At 44.8% G+C, this 22,167-nt stretch overlaps 1 protein-coding gene across 1 annotated transcript in view; it reads right to left on the reverse strand.

Annotated features, from left to right (window-relative positions):
* Positions 1 to 22,167, reverse strand: part of NSUN6 (NOP2/Sun RNA methyltransferase 6) — a 149,427-nt gene that overhangs the window by 103,152 nt on the left and 24,108 nt on the right. The window contains exons 3-4 of the mRNA XM_078663744.1: positions 13,441 to 13,520; positions 9,726 to 9,835 (exon numbers count right to left, since the gene is read on the reverse strand). Coding sequence (XP_078519870.1) covers positions 9,726 to 9,835; positions 13,441 to 13,520 — 190 coding nt within the window. The remainder of the gene's footprint in view (positions 1 to 9,725; positions 9,836 to 13,440; positions 13,521 to 22,167) is intronic.

The raw sequence follows: 22,167 nt of genomic DNA on the forward strand, positions 1-22,167 counted from the left end.
TTCTCGGCGGAGGCTGCATGGTGAACCTGCAGGTCCGGGAGAACCATAAATCCCCGGTGTGGAGAAGAGCCTCCAGCGCTGCTCTGGACCCCGGGGGCGCAGGGGAGCCCGGGCTCCGCTTCAGAGCGGGCCGGGGAGCCGCTGTTGTTTGGTGGCGGGTTGGACGCCAGGCTGACGGGCACGCAGGACACGGCCAGCACCAGGAGCTGATGCACCAGGATCGGCGGCAGACTGCGAGAATCTGATGGCCAGCTCCGACAAGGCCGCCATGCACGGCCGCTGGTGACCTCCAGTTTCACAGTTTCCCCAACACTTCCTGCAGAAATTTTAAGGAGTTTGTTTGTTTGTTGTTGCAAGTGGTAGTGTGCAAGATTTTTAAATATCACAGGCTGAAGTATACATAGAAATTATTTTATGCCTTGCAGTAAAACAAGTAAAATATCAATAAGCATTCCTTCTGTCCGTAGGAAAATGTGGATGGTCCAAAATTAATTAGTATCGCGGCTGTACAATGGTAACTGGCGCAGTTAAAGAAATGGGCGATCTAGCTGATATAGCTGGTTTTGGAAACCGGTCATGTTTTTCAGTCTGAGCTATGTTTAATAGATAGATACTGGAGTCAAGTTCGCAGATTTCGTGAGTCAACAGTAAAGTACAATGGATGATATATCTGAGATCTCTGACATGCTGTAATCTATGCTCTTAATCATAAAGATCCCCTTTATATGGAATTGTCCAAACATTAGGAACACGGAGATAGGAATTCGAGACTGAGAATTGCCAATTGAGTATGGAACCATGCTTGCCAGGATTGAGGGATCTAGCTAGCGGGACATTCTCCTTCCACCTGTGAAGTAACACTGGCTGTGAAACTTGACAGCAGCACTTCATTACCATCAAGAAAGTGCAGAGGTCATGCAACACAGATTACTGGGTTAAACCTAAAAGGATGATCCTTGAGGCTGCTGCAGTAAAAGCATTCTCGCCTTGGACGGCTCACAGAATGGGAAAACATGGCGGCCGCAGGCTAGCGCGGCTCGCACACCCAGAGTCGGCTCTTCTGAATCTCACCCTACTCTGTCCGAGCGAGACCATGCCGGGGAACGGCGTTTCTAGACAGACAGCGATGTAGAGGACACGCTTCGTGGCTGGGGGAATAAACGCAAAAAACTAAGAAACCGGGCGGCAGTGGAACGTACACTGACCCCCGGTCTTGATTGATGTGCCTGCTTGCTGTGACCCGCCCTCCTCCGCCCGCGTTTCTGCCTCGCTGGAGACAAGCAGCCGTGGAGCTTCGGCGTGGCCGCACGGCGGCTGCCCGGGTGCTCCGAGGAGTCGTGGTGGCGGAACGGAGGAGGAGAGGGGGTCAAGCTGAGAGCTACGCCGCTGCTGTAAATCCGGAAACAGGCTCGAAGGTGAGCGGGGGTATATCAGCCTGTTTGAAGGACAAGGCAAGGTAGGCACGGCAGACTTTGGGGTAACGGACTGTAAGGCAGTCAGAGACTCCAGCAGGGAATCTGACTCTGAAGGGGGGAATAAGCCCGTAGTGCTAAGGAATACTAGGAGTGGGAACAAGAGTTCAGAGAAAGGGCGCAGGGGATTAAAAAAAAAAAGACAACCTCAGGGGGGTTCCACAAGTGCCACTAGCGAGTTGGTTAAAGACATAAAGCAGAAAAGGGGAAAAAGTCAACCCCTAAAGAGACTCAGTGGCATCACCCCTTCGCTACGCACGTTCTTTAAAGTACTACCCCAAGTGTTGGACATTACATCAGAGATGGCGACGGCTGGGACAGGGAGTTCAGAGGCACAGACAGCTTCGACATTAGTAATTGCATCATCACCTACACCTATACCCAAGTTTGATGGTGGGTCGAAGGAGACAACAGTGCCTGCAGCGCCTGTAGTACTGCCACTCCCAATAGCCATTCCTGTTCCCAGTACAGCAAATGGGTTAGCGGAGCTCCTTGCACCTCTAAATGAAACGGAGGTCACAGCTGTAAGTAACCAGCAATCCCATGAAGGATACCAAGGGCCCCAAAGGGGGATCGCCTCTAACAATGTAGCAGCACCAGACGGAGGTGGAGGTGAGGGCGATTTGGAAGGCCCAGGGGTCGGGAATACACTGGAGGCCCTAGTAAAGTCAATAGCTGCAATGAGGGAGGAAATCCGTGCTGATTTCGCAGTTTCTAAGGTGAATCAGAATGAAATCAGAGCATCCTGTGACATGCTGGACCAAAAAGTGGACGGCTTATGCGCAAGGACAGAGGTTTTGGAAGGTTCGGTGGGACTATTGTCATCTAATCTCGAGATAGCTAGATCCAAAATTCAAGCACTGCAGAAGGATGGTGAAAGTATGCGGGAGCGAGTTGAGAGTTTGGAGAACTACTCCCGGAGAAATAACCTGCGACTCTTAAAGATTCCGGAAGGAAAAGAGGGCACAAACCTTAAAAGCTTTGTGATCAAGATCCTAAAAGATTCTCTTAACTTGGAGGAGTCAACTGAGATGCTTGACAACGACATACAGCGAGTTCACCGCGATCCATTCCGCCTAAAACCAGGGAGAGATAAACCTAGAAAGATTTTGATTAACTTCCTTACATTCTCACTTAAAGATAAGATCTTGAACCTCGCACTGAAAGCTAGATCATTACAGGGCCCGGACTTCTCTTTTGAGGTGCGATCAGACCTATCTAAGACTACGCTTGACAGGCAATGGGAGTTGGGGCAGCGCATGGAGAAATTTAGAGCTGTAGGTGCCACTGTCCAGATGAGGTTCCCAGCATTTTTGCGTATTATGTACAACAATAAAATGCATAATATCCGTTCACCATCGGAAGCAGATGAGCTACTAGAATCGATTAGAGATCATGCTCAGGCTCAGAATAAAGGATAGTGGGTTATTTGGGTCTGATATAGGTTAACCGACATTACAAATTATGTCTGGTCTGTACTAGTTCTGTTAAAGTCTATATAGCCCTGAATCACAATGGGTAAAAATCATGGTAGGAAGGGAAATGAACAGAAAAAAAAAAAAAAATATATATATAGAAATAAAAAGAATTTAAAAAAAAAAAAAAATGGGGAAGGGAAACAGCAAAGGGGGGGTGAGTAGGAATGAGTTATAACAAATAAATAAATGCATACAAAAATAAATAAATAAATAACTACACCTGCTATTAGTAAAGATATAAAAATAAATTCCTTCTCTATTTTTTCTCCTAACCTATCTTATGACAAGAGTGAGTGTTGGGGAAACACAAGTTAAATTAAAATCTAATAAGGTTTGTGTGTATGCGAGTGTGCATACATGTATATATATATATATATATATTTATGTATGAATCTTTGTATAATCAAAGGTGTAGGTAAATAGGAGTGGAAACAATAATAATAATGAGAATGACCCACTCGCTGCATTCCCTTCACCTTGTAAGAGTCCCTGGACACCACAAATTAAGTTTCCTCTCAACAGCCATATTGGTTTTGAGTCTGTCTATAGACTATACTAATAGGGTGGAGGTGAGGTTGGAGAGTCGTTGTGGGTGTAAATCTGGCCATCCACCAGGTCAGAGTAAGTAGGGGAGGGTTTTCCTGGGGAGGGTGGGTGCAGGGGGGGAGGGGGAATAAAGCAAAAAATCCTCATAAGTCTGCCTACTATTTTGCGGAATGGTTACTTCTGACATCTGTCCAACATCAAAAATGGCAAATATTAAGGTTCCCGCAAGAGCTATTGGGAAAGGTTGATACGAGGGGGGTAGCGGTGGTACCATGACAGCTCTCCAATATTTGTCCTGGAATGTCAATGGCTTGCGAGGGAGAAGTAGGCGGGAGCGTATAATGCAGTATCTGAGGGACTCCCCGGCGCAAATCATTGCAATTCAAGAGTCACACCTTCTTAAATCAGAGGCAGTAGAGATACTCAAAAAACAGAAATGGGTTGATAAATTCAGCTCTACTGACCACAATGCTAATATTAGGGGGGTTATATTTATTTTTAAAAGAGCTGCGAAAGCCCAAATCTTGGAGTGTATAGAGGACCATACAGGGAGATGGTTGATATTGAGAGTTCAGTTGGTGGGTCAACGGTACACCTTGGTGGGCTATTATGGCCCAAATTCGGATGATCCATCGCATTTGGACGCCGTCAGAAATCATCTGCTACTTTTTCAGGAACCGGTGATTTGGATGGGCGATTTTAATATTGTGCTGAATCCTAAATTAGATAAATCAGCAAATTCGCGGGCCAGAAGTTCACTAAAGTCTAGGCGAACTCTATCAGCTATTATGGTTCAGCTAGGCCTGGTGGACCCTTGGCGGGAAAGAGCAGGCAGTAAATTGGGGGTTTCCTATCGTAATAGTCGTTTCAAGCATTCATCCAGAATTGACTATGCTCTGTTTACTTATAATTTGAAAGACGCTTTAATAGCGATTGATTATCTCCCATCTCACCTGTCAGACCACTCAGCTCTTGCTTTTTCTATTAGATCCGACAGTAGGAGGCAACATCCTTCTTGGTCCTTTGACCGGACACTCCTACTTGAAGAAGGTGAAGTGAATTTCCTGGCCGCAGAGACAACTGCTTTTTTTGAAATTAATATGGAGTCCTCCTCTCCAGAGGTGGTTTGGGAGGCCTTTAAGGCCTTTTTGAGGGGCTGCATCACAAGTAGGTCCTCATATCGGAGTAAAAAATACAAAAACATGATAAATAGTTTGGAACAGGAAATGAAGGGCATTGAGTTAAACCTAGGTCAGTTTCTAGGTTCTCTTGAGGAGCGGTTAAAATTGGCTGAGCTAAAGCACCAATTAGAAAATATACTACAAGAGAGGGTTAATAAAAGATGGAATGCAAGTAAGATCTCCCATTTTGAGTTTGGAGAGGCCGCGGGTAGAGTACTGGCGTGGAAAATTAAATCTGACCAAGCTCGGAAATATATCAGAGAAATCAAGGTGGAAGGGGAGGCGGTAGCAAGGACAGCTAGTCATGAGATAGGTAAAGCCTTTTATGAATTCTTTGAGACTATCTATAGGGAAGAATTACCTGATGATCAGATGGCACGAAACACGTGGCTGAATGGAATATTGCTCCCAACCTTATCAACAACACAGAGCAACAGTTTAGAGATTGCAATAACAGAAGTAGAGGTAAAGGAAGCAATAAGACAGGTAAAAAAAGGGAAAGCATCTGGTCCAGACGGTCTCCCTGGGGAGATCTATAAAGTTTTGGGGGAGAATATCGTCCAAGTAATGACAACCCTATTCAATGGTATCCTTAGGGAAGGAAAGCCACCGCCAAAATCTTGGGGTGAGGCCACAATTGTTCTTATACCCAAACCAGGGAAGGACGTATCAGAGTGTGGGTCCTATAGACCAATATCTTTGCTGAATAGCGACTATAAGATTTTCGCCGCAATACTTTCAGCAAGAATGGGTAAGGTAATAGGTACCATTATTCATCACGACCAGAAAGGCTTTATTAAGGGGCGCCATCTTTCAGATCTTACACATGATTTGGTAGGGGCTATAGATATTGCCTCTGCTTTTTCCCTTCCATTGGCCACCTTAACCCTCGACGCAGCTAAGGCCTTTGATAGGGTCAATTGGCCCTATCTAAATGATGTGTTAAAAAGGTTTAACTTTGGGGAGGGCTTTCGTAGAACTATAGCCTTACTCTATCGAGCCCCTTCGGCTAGGCTGCTGATTAATGAGATATTGACAGAACCCTTTAAGATCACTAGAGGTATGAGGCAAGGTTGTCCGCTTTCTCCCCTCCTTTTTAATTTATACATTGAGCCGTTTGCCCAGGCTTTGCGAGCAGACGAAAATATACCACCATTCAGGTTTAAGGAGTGGGAGAGGCGGACAGCATTATATGCCGATGATATCTTAATCTTTACCTCGGATCCGGTGTTGTCCTTCCCTGCTGTGATTCAGAAGGCTGTAGAGTTCGGCAAGATCTCGGGCTATAATATCAATTCAAGTAAGACCGAGGTTATGGTCTGGAATATTCTGGACCCACGGTTAGGCATAGATATCACCACCTCTATGCGCTATCTCGGGATCCGAATCACCCAAGACATTGGGACCATTGCCCAAACTAACTTAGATCGAGTCTCCAGGGAATGTAAGGGCCTATTGAAATCTTGGACTCACTTGCCACTTTCTACAATGGGTAGGGTCAACTTAATAAAAATGTCTATCCTTCCCAAGTATATATTTATATTTGGTGCCATTCCTTTGGGGTTTGATGTGAAGATGTTGGACAGATGTCAGCGAGAGCTTAACTCCTTTATTTGGAATTATAAGTCGACTAGAATTGCGTGGAAGAAGTTGAGGAGGAGAAGGGAGAAGGGGGGCCTCGCCTTACCGGACCTAGTGTATTACGCTTGGGCCTTTCAGTTGTCCTACTCCAGGATGTTACTAAAAACACCATCGAGTCTTCTGGGGGTGACAATGTATAAAGCCATGTTAACCGGAGCAAATCTACCAGCTGACGGATTTCTATTTAAATTTGGGAGCCAGAAATATTTTAAGAAAATAAGACTGAAAATTATACAGTCTTGGGCTAGGGGCTGGCTAGCCATTAGAAGAAGATTGGGGCTGTCTTACTACTCTAATTTCGCTCCCATATGGGACTCCCCGGGTTTACCGGAGTGTCTTAGGGATAGCTTATCTTCCCCATTAGAGGAAGCTGGAATTGCTAGATGGGGAGAGTTAATGGTGGACGGATCGATACTTCCTTGGGACGTATTACATGAGCGTATAGGTACAGCATTCTCTAGATTTAAATTCATCCAGCTGGAAAGCTGGGGGAGAGCCCAGCGGTGCAAAGATGTATTATTTGGGAAATCAAGCTCCCTGGAGCAGCTGCTACTAGAAAGACCTAGGGGTGGTAAGGAGGTGGCCTTCTGGTATTGGCAGCTCCTGGAGGAAACCGATGGGGATTTCACCCTTCCAGATGAACTGTGGGGAGAGACAATGGGCTTACAATGTGAGGAGTTATGGTTAAGATCTTTTGCGCTCCTTTATAAAGTGGTGAAGCCATCATGGCTGAGGCGCAACCATCTGTTCACAGCACACCGGGCTTATATAACACCGCTGAGACTTTCCAAATTTCTCCCAGACAAGAAGTGTAACAAATGTAATTTACCAGAAGCTTCAGATATTCACATGTTTTTGGAATGCCCCAACATCGGTCAGTTCTGTGAGGAAGTGCTGTCTACCCTAAATTCCATTATGAACACATCATTAGTAATTTCACTGCCACTAATCATCTTTGGAATGGAGGACAGTATTTCTGGCGAAGCAAGATCTTTTCTGTTTTATGCTATTCTGTTGGCTAGGAGGCAGATTTGCATACGGTGGGTGGAAAAATCTGCTCCAATTTATTCGGACTGGCTCACGTCCTTATATGAAACATCAAAGGTGGACATGGCTAGAGCTTGCAACAACCGTAATCTGGCCTTTTGGGATCTGTTGATACAGTGGAGATAGTGTTCCGGGGTTTTTTTTTTCCCCGGGTCCTATGATTATGCCATCAATACTCCTTGGACCGGGTCTGGCCTCGATACGGTTTTTTTGGTCCTTTAGGTTGAGACATACCTAGATGGAGTCAGCGTAAGAATCTAAATTCCCCTTCTCCTTGGGACTTCTCTGCCACCAGTAAAATATCTCGGAGTCCAGTTCCAGAGATGAGTACCATTTTCTTGGTTCCCTCTCTTGGTCGGGGACACGCAAGGTGGTTGGCATTTCCTAAGCAGGGGGTAAGGCAAATGAGGACACAAAAAAAAAAAAAAAAAAAGCATTCTCGCCTTCCATGACACTATCCCCCAGATGCATCAACAACCCATTTTGCGATTCCTTAATAGCGAAAAATACAGATTCGCTATTAAGGAATAGCAAAATGGAATGCATCAAGAAATCACTAAAAAAATAGCGATTTCTTAGAATTCCTTAATTGCGACTCGAAAATTGCGAGTCGCAATTAAGGAATACCTCCCCATTCATTCCTATGGGCCTAGAGGCCCATAGGAATGAATGGGAAAACAATCTCAATTAGCGAATCGCAAATTGAGATTGCGATTTCAAGGGTGCAGGGGTGTCCAAAGCACACCCTGTTGCACCCCTGAAATTGATCTGTGCACATATGTTGCGCACACACATGTCCTTAGGGCATGTGTGTGCGCAACAGGAAACTTTGAAAAATGCACTTTAGTGCATTTTTCAAAGTTTTTGCAAATTACCATGAAGTTGTACTTCATGGTAATTTGCGTGCCCTATTAGCGAATTCGCTATTTTTAAAACTTTCCTGCATTGCATTTAAAGAATCTCAATTTGAGATTCCTTGAATGCAAATAATCGCAATTTAGGGATTTCTCAATTTGCGATTTTTGCATTTGGGATGATGCATCCCAAATGCAAAAATACCGGTCGCAAAGGGGCATATTCTGGGAATCTGCCCCTTTGCGAGCGGATTTTTGTTTGATGCATCTAGCTGTATATGACTACAATTAAGTCTCAGGAGGTTGTGCCCTGGATGTGCAATGGACTCATTAAACATCCTCGCACATTCCTCTAATCGGCAGGCATTGGAAACCGTTCTGTGTATTTTAATTGTCCTGCTATAATTGGCCTTGAATCATATTGACAATAAAATTCCAAAAGAAAAAAAAGACACCCTGTTCTAAACAGGATCTCCAAACATCGCTACCAATCAGCGTCTTTTTTCAGTGGCGTCCGTTGGCTTTGAATGTCAAAAGTGTACTATGGACACAGTAAGATGACAGCCTGTACTTACTGGAGTCTATAACAATAAGGACTTTGCTGTGAAGTACACACTCTCGATTTGCACAACCACCTCACCAAAGATCTTAAAGGAAATTGCCTCAGAGTATCTGACATGGTACAGTAGTTGATTGTGCTGGGACCAAAGAGGGATTCCTTAGCAGTGAAAACATCAGGCCAGGACTACTTATGTGCCACAGGGAGGGCATAGGGCATATAATATATTAGAACATTGGAATGTTGGGAGCTCCATTGCAGACAATGGAGTGCTCCCTGCTTCTACGGGCCGTTAAAGGCCCACAGAGCAACATTCCAATGTTCTACAAAGGCTTCTCGAAGCTCGAGGGGATTTTTATCCCCTCGAGCTTCGAGAACCCTTTGTTTAATTTGTTAGAACATTCTGCCCTCTAGTGGCAGAATGTTCTAATAGCCTTATAGCCCTTCGTAGCAGAGCTATACCGGCAATTAAAGTCCTGCTGTCTCGTTAAAGTCCCTCGCCTTCGGCTCGGGCCTTTAACGATTCAGCGGGCCATTAATAGCCGGTATAGCCTGCTACGGCGGGCTATAAGGCTATAGTAAATCAGAGGGGAGAAAGCATATGTAGGCTCTGCTCCTTCATCACCTCATGCGCCACGTCGATTTAATCTCCTTCTACAACCTTTCTTTTGATCCAACTAAAACACGCATTGATACCTTGATAATCTCTTGACAGGAATACTGCAAGAGACTCACTCCTCCAGGGTCACCCTCTCTGCTCTTTCACTAACTTCATCATAGTCCCCAACAATACCACTGTATCCCTTTTCTCCTTCCCCCAAGCTAAAGAGACACCTGTGCCCTCCTAAACACCTATATAGCTGGTGTGTCAATGATTATACACCGCGGCATCAACCGTAATGTATATAGAAATCATAGGTAAACTTGTATCATCATCGATTACTTACATTTGGAGGCTGCCACAATCCCTGGGGCATATACATGGGCTCCTCTTAGCACCGCATTCCCACACTGGGCTCCAACAATAACCTGCAAAGGATGCTGTTCTAAGGTCCTCCTGAAATTAGAAACGCAGGCGAGAAGTCCAATATCAGTCAACACCACAGGGATGATCACACGTTCTGCGGAACCAAATGCAACTTTAGCCACACCAAGAAAAAGCACTGTGTTAATGGAATTATTTCCAATTGTCTAAAATACGAAAAATGCATAGCAGCCTTTTAATTGATGTGGGTGTTTACTAGAGTTACTAACCTTTTCTTTCAGGCTACAAATTCATATGCAATGGGTAATCTTATTGCAAAAAAAGCAGTGTGTGTTGTATGCAATAGACCTACATTACACACAAATACTCTAAATAATAATTAAATAAAAATAATCTCATCCATCTTGAAAATGGCATTGACTAAAGTGGTCAGACTGTACCACGGTGTTAGATACCACTGAATGGAATCCTATACAGGGCTGCTGGATATGCATGAATGGCCTTTGCCTCTGTAACATCCAGAGGTAAGTGATGTGCATACAACACTGGTACTGTTAAAAGAAAGTGAAGTGCGTTCAACATCCACAATGGAATGAGCAATTGTACTAGCGGCCACAAACAAATACCTCTCAAGCCAGTATGGCATAATTCTGGGATTGCACAAAGGCAGAGGTATCTTACCTGCCACCTAAAATCATGGCAAAGGCCAAATTAACTGTCCTTAATTTAGAAAGCACGCTTTCGTCAGTCACTAGATGTGCATGATTTTTCTTTTAATCAGAATCCGTCTTTATGTAACGAGGATATGGTGGGTTACAGAGGAGTATATCAATTGGGTTAGCCTATAGACCTACAGAGGATTTAGGAATTCTTTACAAGTAATGTTTTATACATTGATTGTCCTCCTATTAATGCTGTATGTATGTATTGTGAATTTATACGCGGGTATTCTAAAAGTGAGCCTAGCTACAACGCAACAGTGTGCTCTACAAGAGCAGAGGAAATAAAAGCATGACTTTCTCTATTATGTTGGTATCAGGATCCAGGATGGCTGTTTACTTGATTTTTCATTACAGATATAAAAAATACTAATATTAGAAAGGATGAAGGGCTGCAAAAATCAAAGGGGCGCACATCACATTTGTGGATGGCCACTTCCTTTCTTAATTATATACAGAGTAGGCCCCCCCATGTATCGTGCATGGGAGAAAGAACCCACAAGTGTACTTTGTAAGGTTACTGCATTTCACTGGTGTGTTTCGTTGTTATCCAGAGGCACAAAGCTGAGTACCTTTATACGAGTATTGAATACCGAGAGCACTTGTAATAATATTTGTATGTACTACGAGAGCTATTTATTCTTTATTATGAAGGCTCGTAGTTTTTACTGATTACTGCAGATAAATACAGACAGAAAACCATTTATCTTCCTGTCTAAATATATTTTGAAATACAAATTACACAGAAAATGCGTTTTCTTCTGGACAATTCACACTACAGTCAATCATGCAAGCTATACCAATAGCTGTGCAGACTGACTGGTAGGGGAGTTAAAAAAAGAAAACGTATTTGCTAATGAACCTTAAATAGCTGAAGCAGTACAGCTGTTAATGCTGTTCTATAATGAAAATTACTTCAGATGACCGTATTTTACTGAATTGGCTAAAACTAATTGAAAATTCAAACATGCGTAAATATTGGTTGGTTAAAACAAAACATGGAAATATATCGCAGCTTCCCTTTTTCCAATAATCACAAAATAATTATGGATACACACAGATGAAAAACAAATAAGGATGGATACAGAAGAAAATGTCAATAAAAGAAATACATAACACCGAGAGCCCTAAGTAATTATAATTGGTAGATTTAGGCGGGCATCGTGAATGCTGGAAAAACAGTGAACGAGAGCCAGGGACTATAGAGGGTGCTTCAGCCAGGGTGCTGGTGTAAAGTTCTCATATCAGGCCCTGTGCCCCCTGTGACATGCACACAGACTCAACATGATGAAGTGCGAGTTTTTCTATGCAAGCCGCATTTCCTGCTCGCTGTCACACCCTGTGAAGAGGGTGTAGAAGCACAAGAGGCCTTGCAATAGCTTCGGCCTGTTCCCGCAGGCCTTCTGTAACACCTGGACAGGGAGAGGTTGGGAAAATGCGCCCCACACAGCCTAGGGCCTGTTTCACACTGCTCTAGGTGCCCAGCAGCGTGAAGTCCAAAGTTGTAAAGAGCAGGGGATGAGCGCAGCGCGTGACAAGCGGGGGATGAGCGCAGCGCGCGACAGGCGGGGGATGAGCGCAGCGCGCGACAGGCGGGGGATGAGCGCAGCGCGTGACAGGCGGGGGATGAGCGCAGCGCGTGACAGGCGGGGGATGAGCGCAGCGCGTGACAGGCGGGGAATGAGCGCAGCGCGGGACAGGCGGGGATGAGCGCAGCGTGTGACAGGCAAGGGGTGAGAGCAGCGCGTGACAGGCAGGGGGTGAGAGCAGCGCGGGACAGGTCTCTCGCACTGATATTCAGCCTTCGTCGTCCTTTCTCCTTCCAGGAATATGGAGGGGGGGTGAGCACAGACTGCTGATGGAGCTCTATGTCAGCGTCATTCGTTGTCTCTCAGCCCGAGTTCAAGAGGTCAGTCAGAGGGAGCACTAGTCACTTGTAATAATTGCACGTGACTAGTGATGCATTTTTAGACCGGAGGTATCGCTTGCTATTGTCTGTTTGGTGCGTCATTCTGCTTGAGGAACTCTTTTCCTTCTTAATAGTGCAAGGAATATTCACACATTAAATTCTTTATCATACAAGACATGGCTGTAGCATGTTTTTTTAATGAGCTCCATATTCACAGATGAACACTGACGAAGCCTTATGGGAGCGGATTTCAGTTCAGGAACAACCCACTCTAGCAGCTTAGGTCGGGGCTGCTGATGGTGTAGAGAACTTGGATCTACCAAAACTATAATTGGCTACTCGCGGGTTGCTTCCATTTGCAGACTGCTATAATTAACGCTGTATGGACATACTATTCACATGAGATGTGGCCTGGGATGTACAGTGAAGGAAACACAGAAATAAAATAACTAAACTAGGAAAAAACACCGAGTAACACAGAAAAATGATGAGCATGTGAAAAGGAAAGTAAAGATAAGAAAACAGATGGGTAAATACACAGGGGAAAGAATGGACGGTAGAAGGCAAAAAAGTGACAGGAAGGATAAAAGAATGACTAGATAGTGGAAGCATGGATGGTTGAAAGCAAGCTGGATGGAAGTGTGAAAAGTTCGCCAGGTGAATGGATGGAAGGACAGAAGAATGGGCAGATGGGAAACAATTGGCAATGCTTGTTCTTGATATAAGAGTGTGAAGTAGAAACATGCTTGTAACAGGAAAAGAACCACGAAGTTTTGGTAGGGAGATTATCCCCCCTGCATTAAAGTTGGTATTCCTTACCATCGGAATCCTTACAATACATAAAGATACATTTTAATGTGTCTGCAGGCAATGTGTGTAATGAGGTATATTTTGCAGGCACTTATAAGGTGAGAGTCAGGTTCTGAAAGTAACCATCAAGCCACATAGTTTGTGAAATCCTACCCTGCATCCCCTAGATAATTTCAATACATTCAGGAAACGTAATTACTGCTGAATGTTAATTATAACAAACTGTAAAGACGACAAACCTTGGACCAAGGACTGGGACTAGCAAAACATCCGGGATAACAGAGTGCTGAAGGACTTCAACAGTTAGGCCTTTAAATTGCTGTAAAAAAAAAAAAAAGTGTAAATCAGCAAAGGCAAGTAGACGTGGAGCGCCTCCAAGGGCCGTAAAGCTTTGCAGTGAAATCCCCTGTATCAGAATACATGCTCTCTGGCTTAAACATCAATAAACCTGCTGGAGGGAACAAAACGGAGATCATAGTCTGAGGGATAACAAAACCGAAAACGACTGTAAATAAGGAGCAATCTTCGACAGATCGTCGGTAGATGAAGATGAAGTTTTAAACCAGACAAAAAGGGAACAGTAAGGGACTTACATGCAACAGCTGAGCCAGCTAAACGGCTTTCAATAAAGACAGCACCTGCCTGACAGCAAAAGTTCATATTAAAACTCGTGTATCACTATTGATTAGAAAAGTTACTTACGTGCTTACGTAATTAATCATTTGGGAAAAGATAAAAACACCCACAATAAAATATAAAATGTACTCGCACTGTAGGCATACATTCAGAAAACGAAAAAAAGTTTAAAAAACAAACAAACAAGACAAAAATGCTGCGACTGGGAACATGGATCAGCAATCACAAATAAAGACGCTTTTGCTCATATGAACACAAAGCAGTCGGGCAGTAACCGCGCCTCACACCAAAATGGGGTAAAAGGCCTCTTTATTGGACAGGTAGGCAGTATACAATATAAATGCATAACAGATCATATTATAACATTTCCCAAACTAACACCCCCATCCCCTAAGCCATGACCCCCTGTCAACTATTTCCCCACGTTGTTCGTCCTAAACCTCCTCCCCAAAAGCCTATCTCAATCTCCTGCCTACCTCTTGACTCCAACTTCTCTCCCCTGCTTCCCTCTGCCCGAACCAATGCCTAATGCCCCCAACCCTTCCTGCCTGTCTTGATTTCCTCCAAATCTGTGACCTGTCCAAGCGACAACCACCAGTACAGAAAAATTCAGCATGGAAAAACAAAAACGTAACAATATATAATTAGACATGGGGTGGGAGGGTGAGCCAAAATTGTACCTCCCTAACTGAGGGAAAGTGCACTACGTAGAACGCTGGCGCCTAACGCTCACGTCTCGTGCCCACCGACCAATCCCTGCGGCACCTGACCCAAAGCAGTAGAGGGGCGTACCATCGCCCGAATCCGCCCGGGGGTGAACACTCTGCGAGTGTCACCCCCAGGAGCCCATCGGGCAATAACCACGCCTTTTACCAAAATGTGGTAAAAGGCCGCTTTATTGGACAGGTAGGCAGTATACAATATAAATGCATAACAGATCATATTATAACATTCCCAAACTAACACCCCCATCCCCTAAGCCATGACCCACTGACAACTATTTCCCCACCTTGTTCGTCCTAAACCTCCTCCCCAAACGCCTATCTCAATCTCCTGCCTACCTCTTGACTCCAACTTCTCTCCCCTCCTTCCCTCTGCCCGAGCCTATGCCTAATGCCCCCAACCCTTCCTGCCTGTCTTGATTTCCTCCAAATCTGCCACCAGGAAAACCCTATCACAGGTGTTTTTCCTTTCCCCCCCATCCCTCCCTGTTTGTCAGCTGTTATGATAGAAAAATGTATGTAAAACCACTGTCGCCAAACAGGATAAATCTTTATTCCAATGTGAATAGTGAGAATAGCATGAAAACACTATACTGTCGCCATACCAGTAAATAACTTCATCCCAATAAAGATATAAACAGAAAAAAACACAACCCAACGAATTCTGAAATTTAACTATAAAGAGAAACTAATGGAAACAGTTTGCATCATTTTATATGGGGGAGGGAGAAGGAAAGAAAAAAGGGGGGGTGAGGTGGGAGAAAAAAGGGGGACAGGGATGATGGAGAAATGGAGAACAGAAAAGGTGAAAAGTTAGACAAAAGAAGCACGGTTATTGAAAACCAAGCAATACAGGTATGCTGTCGCTAAAACAGCACATTCTCAACACAATGGATTAATATTCAAAATCCTAGCAATCATTTCCCTTATGTTCAGCAGATACATTTTGTTTCCAATGAAAGACAGGTGAACTCCGTCATGTCTAAAAAACTGAAAATCCGCTCTGTTAACCTCATCATGTGACAACCAATAAATACGATTGATAAAACAAAAACGTTGTAAATCACGATTTACTTTCCTTCGCGCCCTTTCTACAGCAGTGAAACTGTCCGCTCCTCTCCATACTCTCCTGGGCAGAAGAGCTATCAGGATGAGTCGAGCTCTTGGCCATGTCTTCAAGAAGAGTTCAAGATCAGTTTATATGTCTATCAACAGCCCCAAGCCTGACAATTGAACCAGGTCATTTTCCCCAAGATGTATCAAAAGGAAATCAGGCATTCTTTTGGAAGATAACTCACTAATCAGCGGCAAAAACTGGCCCCATTTAATCCCGCTCTTCCCCCACCACGATAGAACGACCTCATCTGATGAAAAACCCAGGTTCCTGCCAAAGTGCCGTTTGTCTGCCTGGGTGGATGCCCACTTGATGAATGAACGGCCAATGAGCCATACTTGCTTGGGCGAGAGTTCCACACCTAGAAAGAAATAACAATTAATATCCCTGAGCTTACACGTTATGTTCCAGTTGTCTGATGTAGCGTAAAAAGCAATCTGAAGACCGACGCCCTAATTTTTTGATGTCACCAACAGTAAAACCCCACCTGGCCGCTTCTGAGGCCGCCCCAATGCGGAAAGAGTGTGTACCAAATTTTTTGGGGTTCTCGCCAATAGTCTTTAGGGACTTTCTTAGTATGGCTAACAATAGCGATGCTTTGAGTTGGGAGCCACCTTGATGACGAAAAAGAAATCTGGAAAATGCACCTCCTATGTTTTAAAACTCAGACCATGCTTGCAAAGAAAACCGTGGAACCTCTAACAGTCTGGTCAGTTTTTGAGTGCTCTAGAAAAATCTCAATGTGTGAATGAAAGCATGATACGTGTATTATCTTCAAGTCATCGTTAATGGCAGTACCCAGTAGCTCAGACACCCTGAAATCCCCGAAAAATAGCCATACCATGCACAATTTATTCAAAGGGAACTCAAATTCAGAAAAACAAATCTGGGGCAGAATTGTAATAATCTTGGATAACAACTTTAGCGATATAGGATCTCTCTGGTATGAACCCCTCTTTCTTAACTTAGCCCAACCCTGTAGCATTTTCTTACCCATCTCGCCTGCTGGGGGCTCGTATCCCCAAAATGATTTCCCGTAAAAGGAGATACCTGCTAATTTACCAGCTATAGTGGTAGAGGAAACATTCTTTTTGATATTAAGCATAATAAATCGTACTAAGTCCTCTCTACGCTGTTGGAAACCCAAACCATTGCAAAATCTAAACGTAGCACCTGAGTCTAAAAATTCAAGCTAAGCTCTTCTGTAAGCCAATTTAGTGCTTTTTGCTAGAGAGTTCTCGACGAGCTGATAAGCATTCATATCCCCAAATTCCATATCTCGCAGGGAATGGGAGTCCTCTGTAAATCTGCTCCGGGCACCAAACCACGGAATCTCTCACACTGAAAACGAGACAGGGCATCCGCGATATTATTTGCTATGCCTGCAATGTGTTTAACCTTGAAGACAATGTTAAACTTTAAACATCCAATCATAAATATCTGTAGCAACTTCAACATCTGTTTGTCTTTCGCCTTTTGCCCATTTACTAAATCCAGCACTGTCTTGTTGTCAAAATTGAATAGAACTGTTCTATTGGCCAGTTTGTGACACCGTACTGTAAGAGCCACTATGAGTGGGAAAAATTCCAAGAAGGCAATACTCTTCTTTTCAGCAACCCAATTGTCCGGCCATTTCTCAGCACACCACTTACCATCCCAAAATAAGCCGAAACCATGGGCACCAGAAGCATCAGAAAAAAGTTGCAGGTGCCAGACAAAATCGTTGTCCAAAGACCAAAGTGTTATGCCATTGAAATCTGATAGAAATTTTGACCAAACCTCAAAATCGGCTCGCATATGTGTGGATACCCTTATTCTGTGGTGTGGAAGTTTCATACCTGACATAGAGAAACCAAAGCGCCTGCAAAAAGACCTGCCAGCACGTATGACCTTGCAGGCAAAATTTAGGTGTCCCAGTAGACATTGCGCTTCCACCAAAGTCAGTTTGTGTGCAGTACGTGCATGGTCTGAGATCCTTGTTATTTCTGCTATCTTCTTTTGAGGAAGCCTGCTTGCATCTTGATGGTGTCTATCTCAATGCCAAGATATGTAAGGCAACAACAAGGGCCTTCAGTTTTATCCTCTGCTAAGGGTACTCTCAGTGTATCTGCAAAAAGCTTAAAATCGTGTAAAGCAGCGTCGCATTGGTGGGAATCAGCTGCACCCATAAAAAGAAAATCGTCCAGATAGTGTGTAATGCCCTTATGTCCTGTGTGGAAAGAAAAACACCACTGAAGAAAGGAACTAAATGCCTCAAATAGGTTGCATGAGATGACACAGCCCATGGGAAGGGTCTTGTCAACAAAATATTGCCCTTCAAGAAATATGCCTAGCAATGAAAAGTCTGATGGATGTACTGGTAATAACTGAAAAGCGGACTTAATGTCACACTTGGCTAATTGCGACCCCTCCCCCGTGTCCCTGATCATAACTAAAGCCGAATCCACCGATTCAAAATGTACCATGGAGCCCTCTTTGGCAATGAAATCATTAACAGATGAACCTTGTGGCCATGATAAATGTTGAATCATCCTAAACTCGCCCTCAGTTTTCTTTGGCACGACACCCAGCGGAGACACAATCAAAATTTCCAAGGGGCAATGATTAAAAGGACCTGTCATCCTGCCTTCTTGAACCTCCATCAATAATTTTTGCCTAACTATGTGTGGAAAGGTATTGGCAGATTTTAAATTCTGCGCAAATCTGGGGCTTCGTGGGCCTTGGTAACCTAGCTTGAAACCTTCTTGAAAACCCCAATGTAGTAGAGCAGCGTCCTGTGTGTTTGGGTAGAACTGTAACCAGTTACATAAAATGTCCACCTTGAGTGGTGTAAAAGCCCTTGTTGCCAAACTGCATTGTAAACCCTCTGCCTCTGCCCGGAAAACCGTTCCCCCAATGTGTCTGTTCCCCAAAACATTGCGTGACTGCTTGTTTTCCTCCACATCTGGAGCATTCATGCTTGTATTTGCAGGGATTTCTAATACAGTACCCTTTGTTGAAATTCCTGCATGCACCGGAAACCATTGTCTAAGGTCTGTTCCATGCCCCCACCCCTCCCAGGGTGGGCCTAGATTGAAAGGGCTGGTAAGGGACCGCCAAACCACTAGCTGTGTGCATAGATGGGGGTGGCCTTTGGGGGTAAATCCACTGTATCCAAAGCTCATTATCAACCTCCCCCCATGGTTTGTCCGGCATGAATGCTAATCGTGCCCTAAACTCTTCATCATAATGAAGCCATGCGTATCCACCAAATTCAGACGCCTCTGCCAGCAAACACCGCGCTTCCTTGACAGAAGCGGCTTGCTCCATCGCGGCTAAACAAGCATTTGTGAAATAATATTCACCTCAGAGCGTCGCCAAAATTTTGCCTCCCTACCTCCCTAGCTGAGGGAAGGTGCGCCACGTAGAAAGCTGGAGCCTAACGCTGGCGTCTCGTGCCCACCGACCAATCGCTGCGGCCCCTTGACCCAAAGCAGTAGAGGGGCGTACCATCGCCCGAATCCGCCCCAGGATAAACACTCTGCGAGTGTCACCCCCAGGAGCCCAATCCCAACCACGCACACTACAACACTTAAATAAACACACATTTTAAAAAATTAATCTGAAAAAGGATACTTTAAGATCTGCAGAAATCCACCAATCCAAGGGAATGGGGTCTCACTGACAACACTTGCAATAGACCACTCACAAGCTGCGCCACATCAAGCAACCAACCACATTTAGATCATCAGCACAACAAAACCAGCTGCAGGCACAACTACTTTTCTACCAAGTCGGTCTCTGTATTTGTTGCATGGCCCTCACCCTGAAGAGCATCCACTTGAGGAGGAGAAAGGAGACACACACGGAGATGCTGTTTCCTCTGTACCCAAGGGGCCAAAGCTGCTATCTCACATGCAGGCAATTCCTGGAGCTTGCACTAGGTATTGAGGTGCATTGCCGGTTGAGTTCCACAGTTAATGACCATGCAATAGTCACCGCAACAGGAGGTCATTTCTTGGTTTCCCTGAGTACTAGGAACCATCGACTTCACACATGGAACTACAGCCAACCAAGCAGAGATCACATTATGACAATTGTCACTGACGGTGTACCGCCAAATTGCAACCTATGTTTCACACATAAGTATGCTGCCCTCCCTGGTGCAACAGATGACAGTTCCATCTTTATTCAGCCATCAACTGCAGTCACCTTTTTGCCAGGGATTAGGGTGACATATGGTTGCAACGTGACCATAGCAAATGCACACCTGGACTGCATGTTTATTTGCAGAATTAGAAATTGAGAAAATAAATCACCATTAAAAATAATAGCCATGTCTTTCGCTGGAGGAGATGGTGCATAAAGCCTCTTCATCTCTTCACCCCACTGACCTACTTTAACAAAGGAAGAAGAGAGCACACTCAAACTGACCCGGAGGTCTCACAGAGCACACGACTGTCATCCTCAATCTGTGCTTCAAATGCAGATTTAAATTGGGTGGGATCTAGGTAGGGTTCTATGCTCACCTAAATCATTGTGCACACTCATCCTTCTCTGATGTGTGTTGCACAATACTGCATTACTATTGTGCAAAGACATAGGTCTACACCAAGTACTACAGCCCCATCCAGGTTGCCAAGTTAGTCTAGTACCCATAGGTCACGGTCTCAACCAACTTCACCTGAGCCCCAAGGCTCATTGCTGTATCACAGTGCTAAAAGAGTGTGGAGTCAATGATGACAGGTGGACCTTATCTTTGTCCACATTTAAAATGCTGAGGCAGCTATACATGGCAATGTAAATACAAAATGCAAGTGAGTCATGCCAAAAACATAATAACCTCCATATGTCACAATATTCCTGTGGCATATGGAGGTCATGGTTGAGGCTGATTTGCATACGGCCATATCTGAACTGGGGTGGTGTGGAGTACACAAAAACTATGGATTTAGGCCCAGATTTCTGTACTGGGGTGAATGTATGACATTGTTCTGCATTCTGTCCATCAACTGTTGGTTTTGCATTAGTCATCCCGAGTGGGATGGGTATGCTCAGACGTGAGTCCCATGCTCTCCACACCACTGGAGTCAAGCTATCCTGGCTGAAGACGGCCGATAGCCAGAAACCGGTCCTAGGATGCTTGATTCCGGTCCAGGAAAGACACGGCTTGGCAGTTCGGGCTGGACTGTTCCCATGAGGCACAGGGTCGAGGCTGATTTGCATATGGCCATGTCTGAACTGGCGTGGTGTGAAGTGCAAAAAACACGATGGATTTAGGCCTAGATCTCTGTACTGGAGTGAATGTATTACATTGTTCTGCATTCTGTCCATCAACTGTTGGTTTTGCATTTGTCACCCGAGTGGGATGGGTATGCTCAGACGCGAGTCCCATGCTCTCCACACCACTGGAGTCAAGCTATCCTGGCTGAAGACGGCTGATAGCCAGAAACCGGTCCTAGGATGCTTGATTCCGGTCCAGAAAAGACATGGCTTGGCAGTTCGGGCTGGACTGTTCCCATGAGGCACAGGGTCGAGGCTGATTTGCTTATGGCCATGTCTGAACTGGGGTGGTGTGGAGTGCAAAAGAACGATGGATTTAGGCCCAGATCTCTGTACTGGGGTGAATGTATGACATTGTTCTGCATTCTGTCTATCACCTGTTGGTTTTGCACTAGTGGACCCGCAGCACTCACTGTGCCATTCACTAACGTAGCCTTTTAAAGCTTATCTCAAGCCTGCCACTGCAGCCTGTAGTGCATATTTAAACTGCCATTTCAGACTTTAGACATTTTCCTTATGGCTCCTTGCATCTTTCTGACAGCGGCCTGTGCCTTGCGGCTGTCTTGTCGCGTTTCTTCCCTATGAGCTAGGATCTCCTTGTGAATCACCTCGAGGAGAGACATCTGTGCTGCTTCCCCATGCGGACTTCCAACTAGCGGGGTGGCTGACGAATGGTCCCAGCTGAGGTCCTGTACTTTAACTCCAACAGGCGGTTTAGCAGAAGATATATGTGATCCGATATCGTGCTCCGGTTCACTATCTGTGTCTAAATTGCTCCCTCCCTGTTCAGAGCTGTCTCCATCCTCCGACCACTCGCCTCCTTCTGACGGAGAAAAAACATTTGCTGGGAGGTTTCTCCTTATCATTAGATTTTTCAGCTGCTAGACTTATCGTACTGTCCGCCACTAGATCCCCTTGTGGTATTGATGGCTCTGTCACAGTCTTGGTCTGTTCTTCAGAGCTCGGATTTATGGTCACTATCCCTTCTCCAACTACCCCTGACATCGCTGGGGGATCTTTCAACAGAGACACAGGCACAGTGTTTTGTTGTTCCTCATTATTCGCATCTGTTTTTACTGAGCTCGAGGAGGGGTCAGCCTTATGCTCTGGCGGGGGGGAATAGCGCATCTACCCCATCCCCTTCCACATCTATAGCCACTGGAACCTCCTCAACACCCACCTCCAGCTCCTGCTCTTTTTTTCCCAACAGAGCATCAGCTTTCAAGCCCTTT

The sequence above is a fragment of the Lissotriton helveticus genome, chromosome 10 (assembly GCF_964261635.1).
Source record: "Lissotriton helveticus chromosome 10, aLisHel1.1, whole genome shotgun sequence".
Classification (NCBI taxonomy): Eukaryota; Metazoa; Chordata; class Amphibia; order Caudata; family Salamandridae; genus Lissotriton; species Lissotriton helveticus.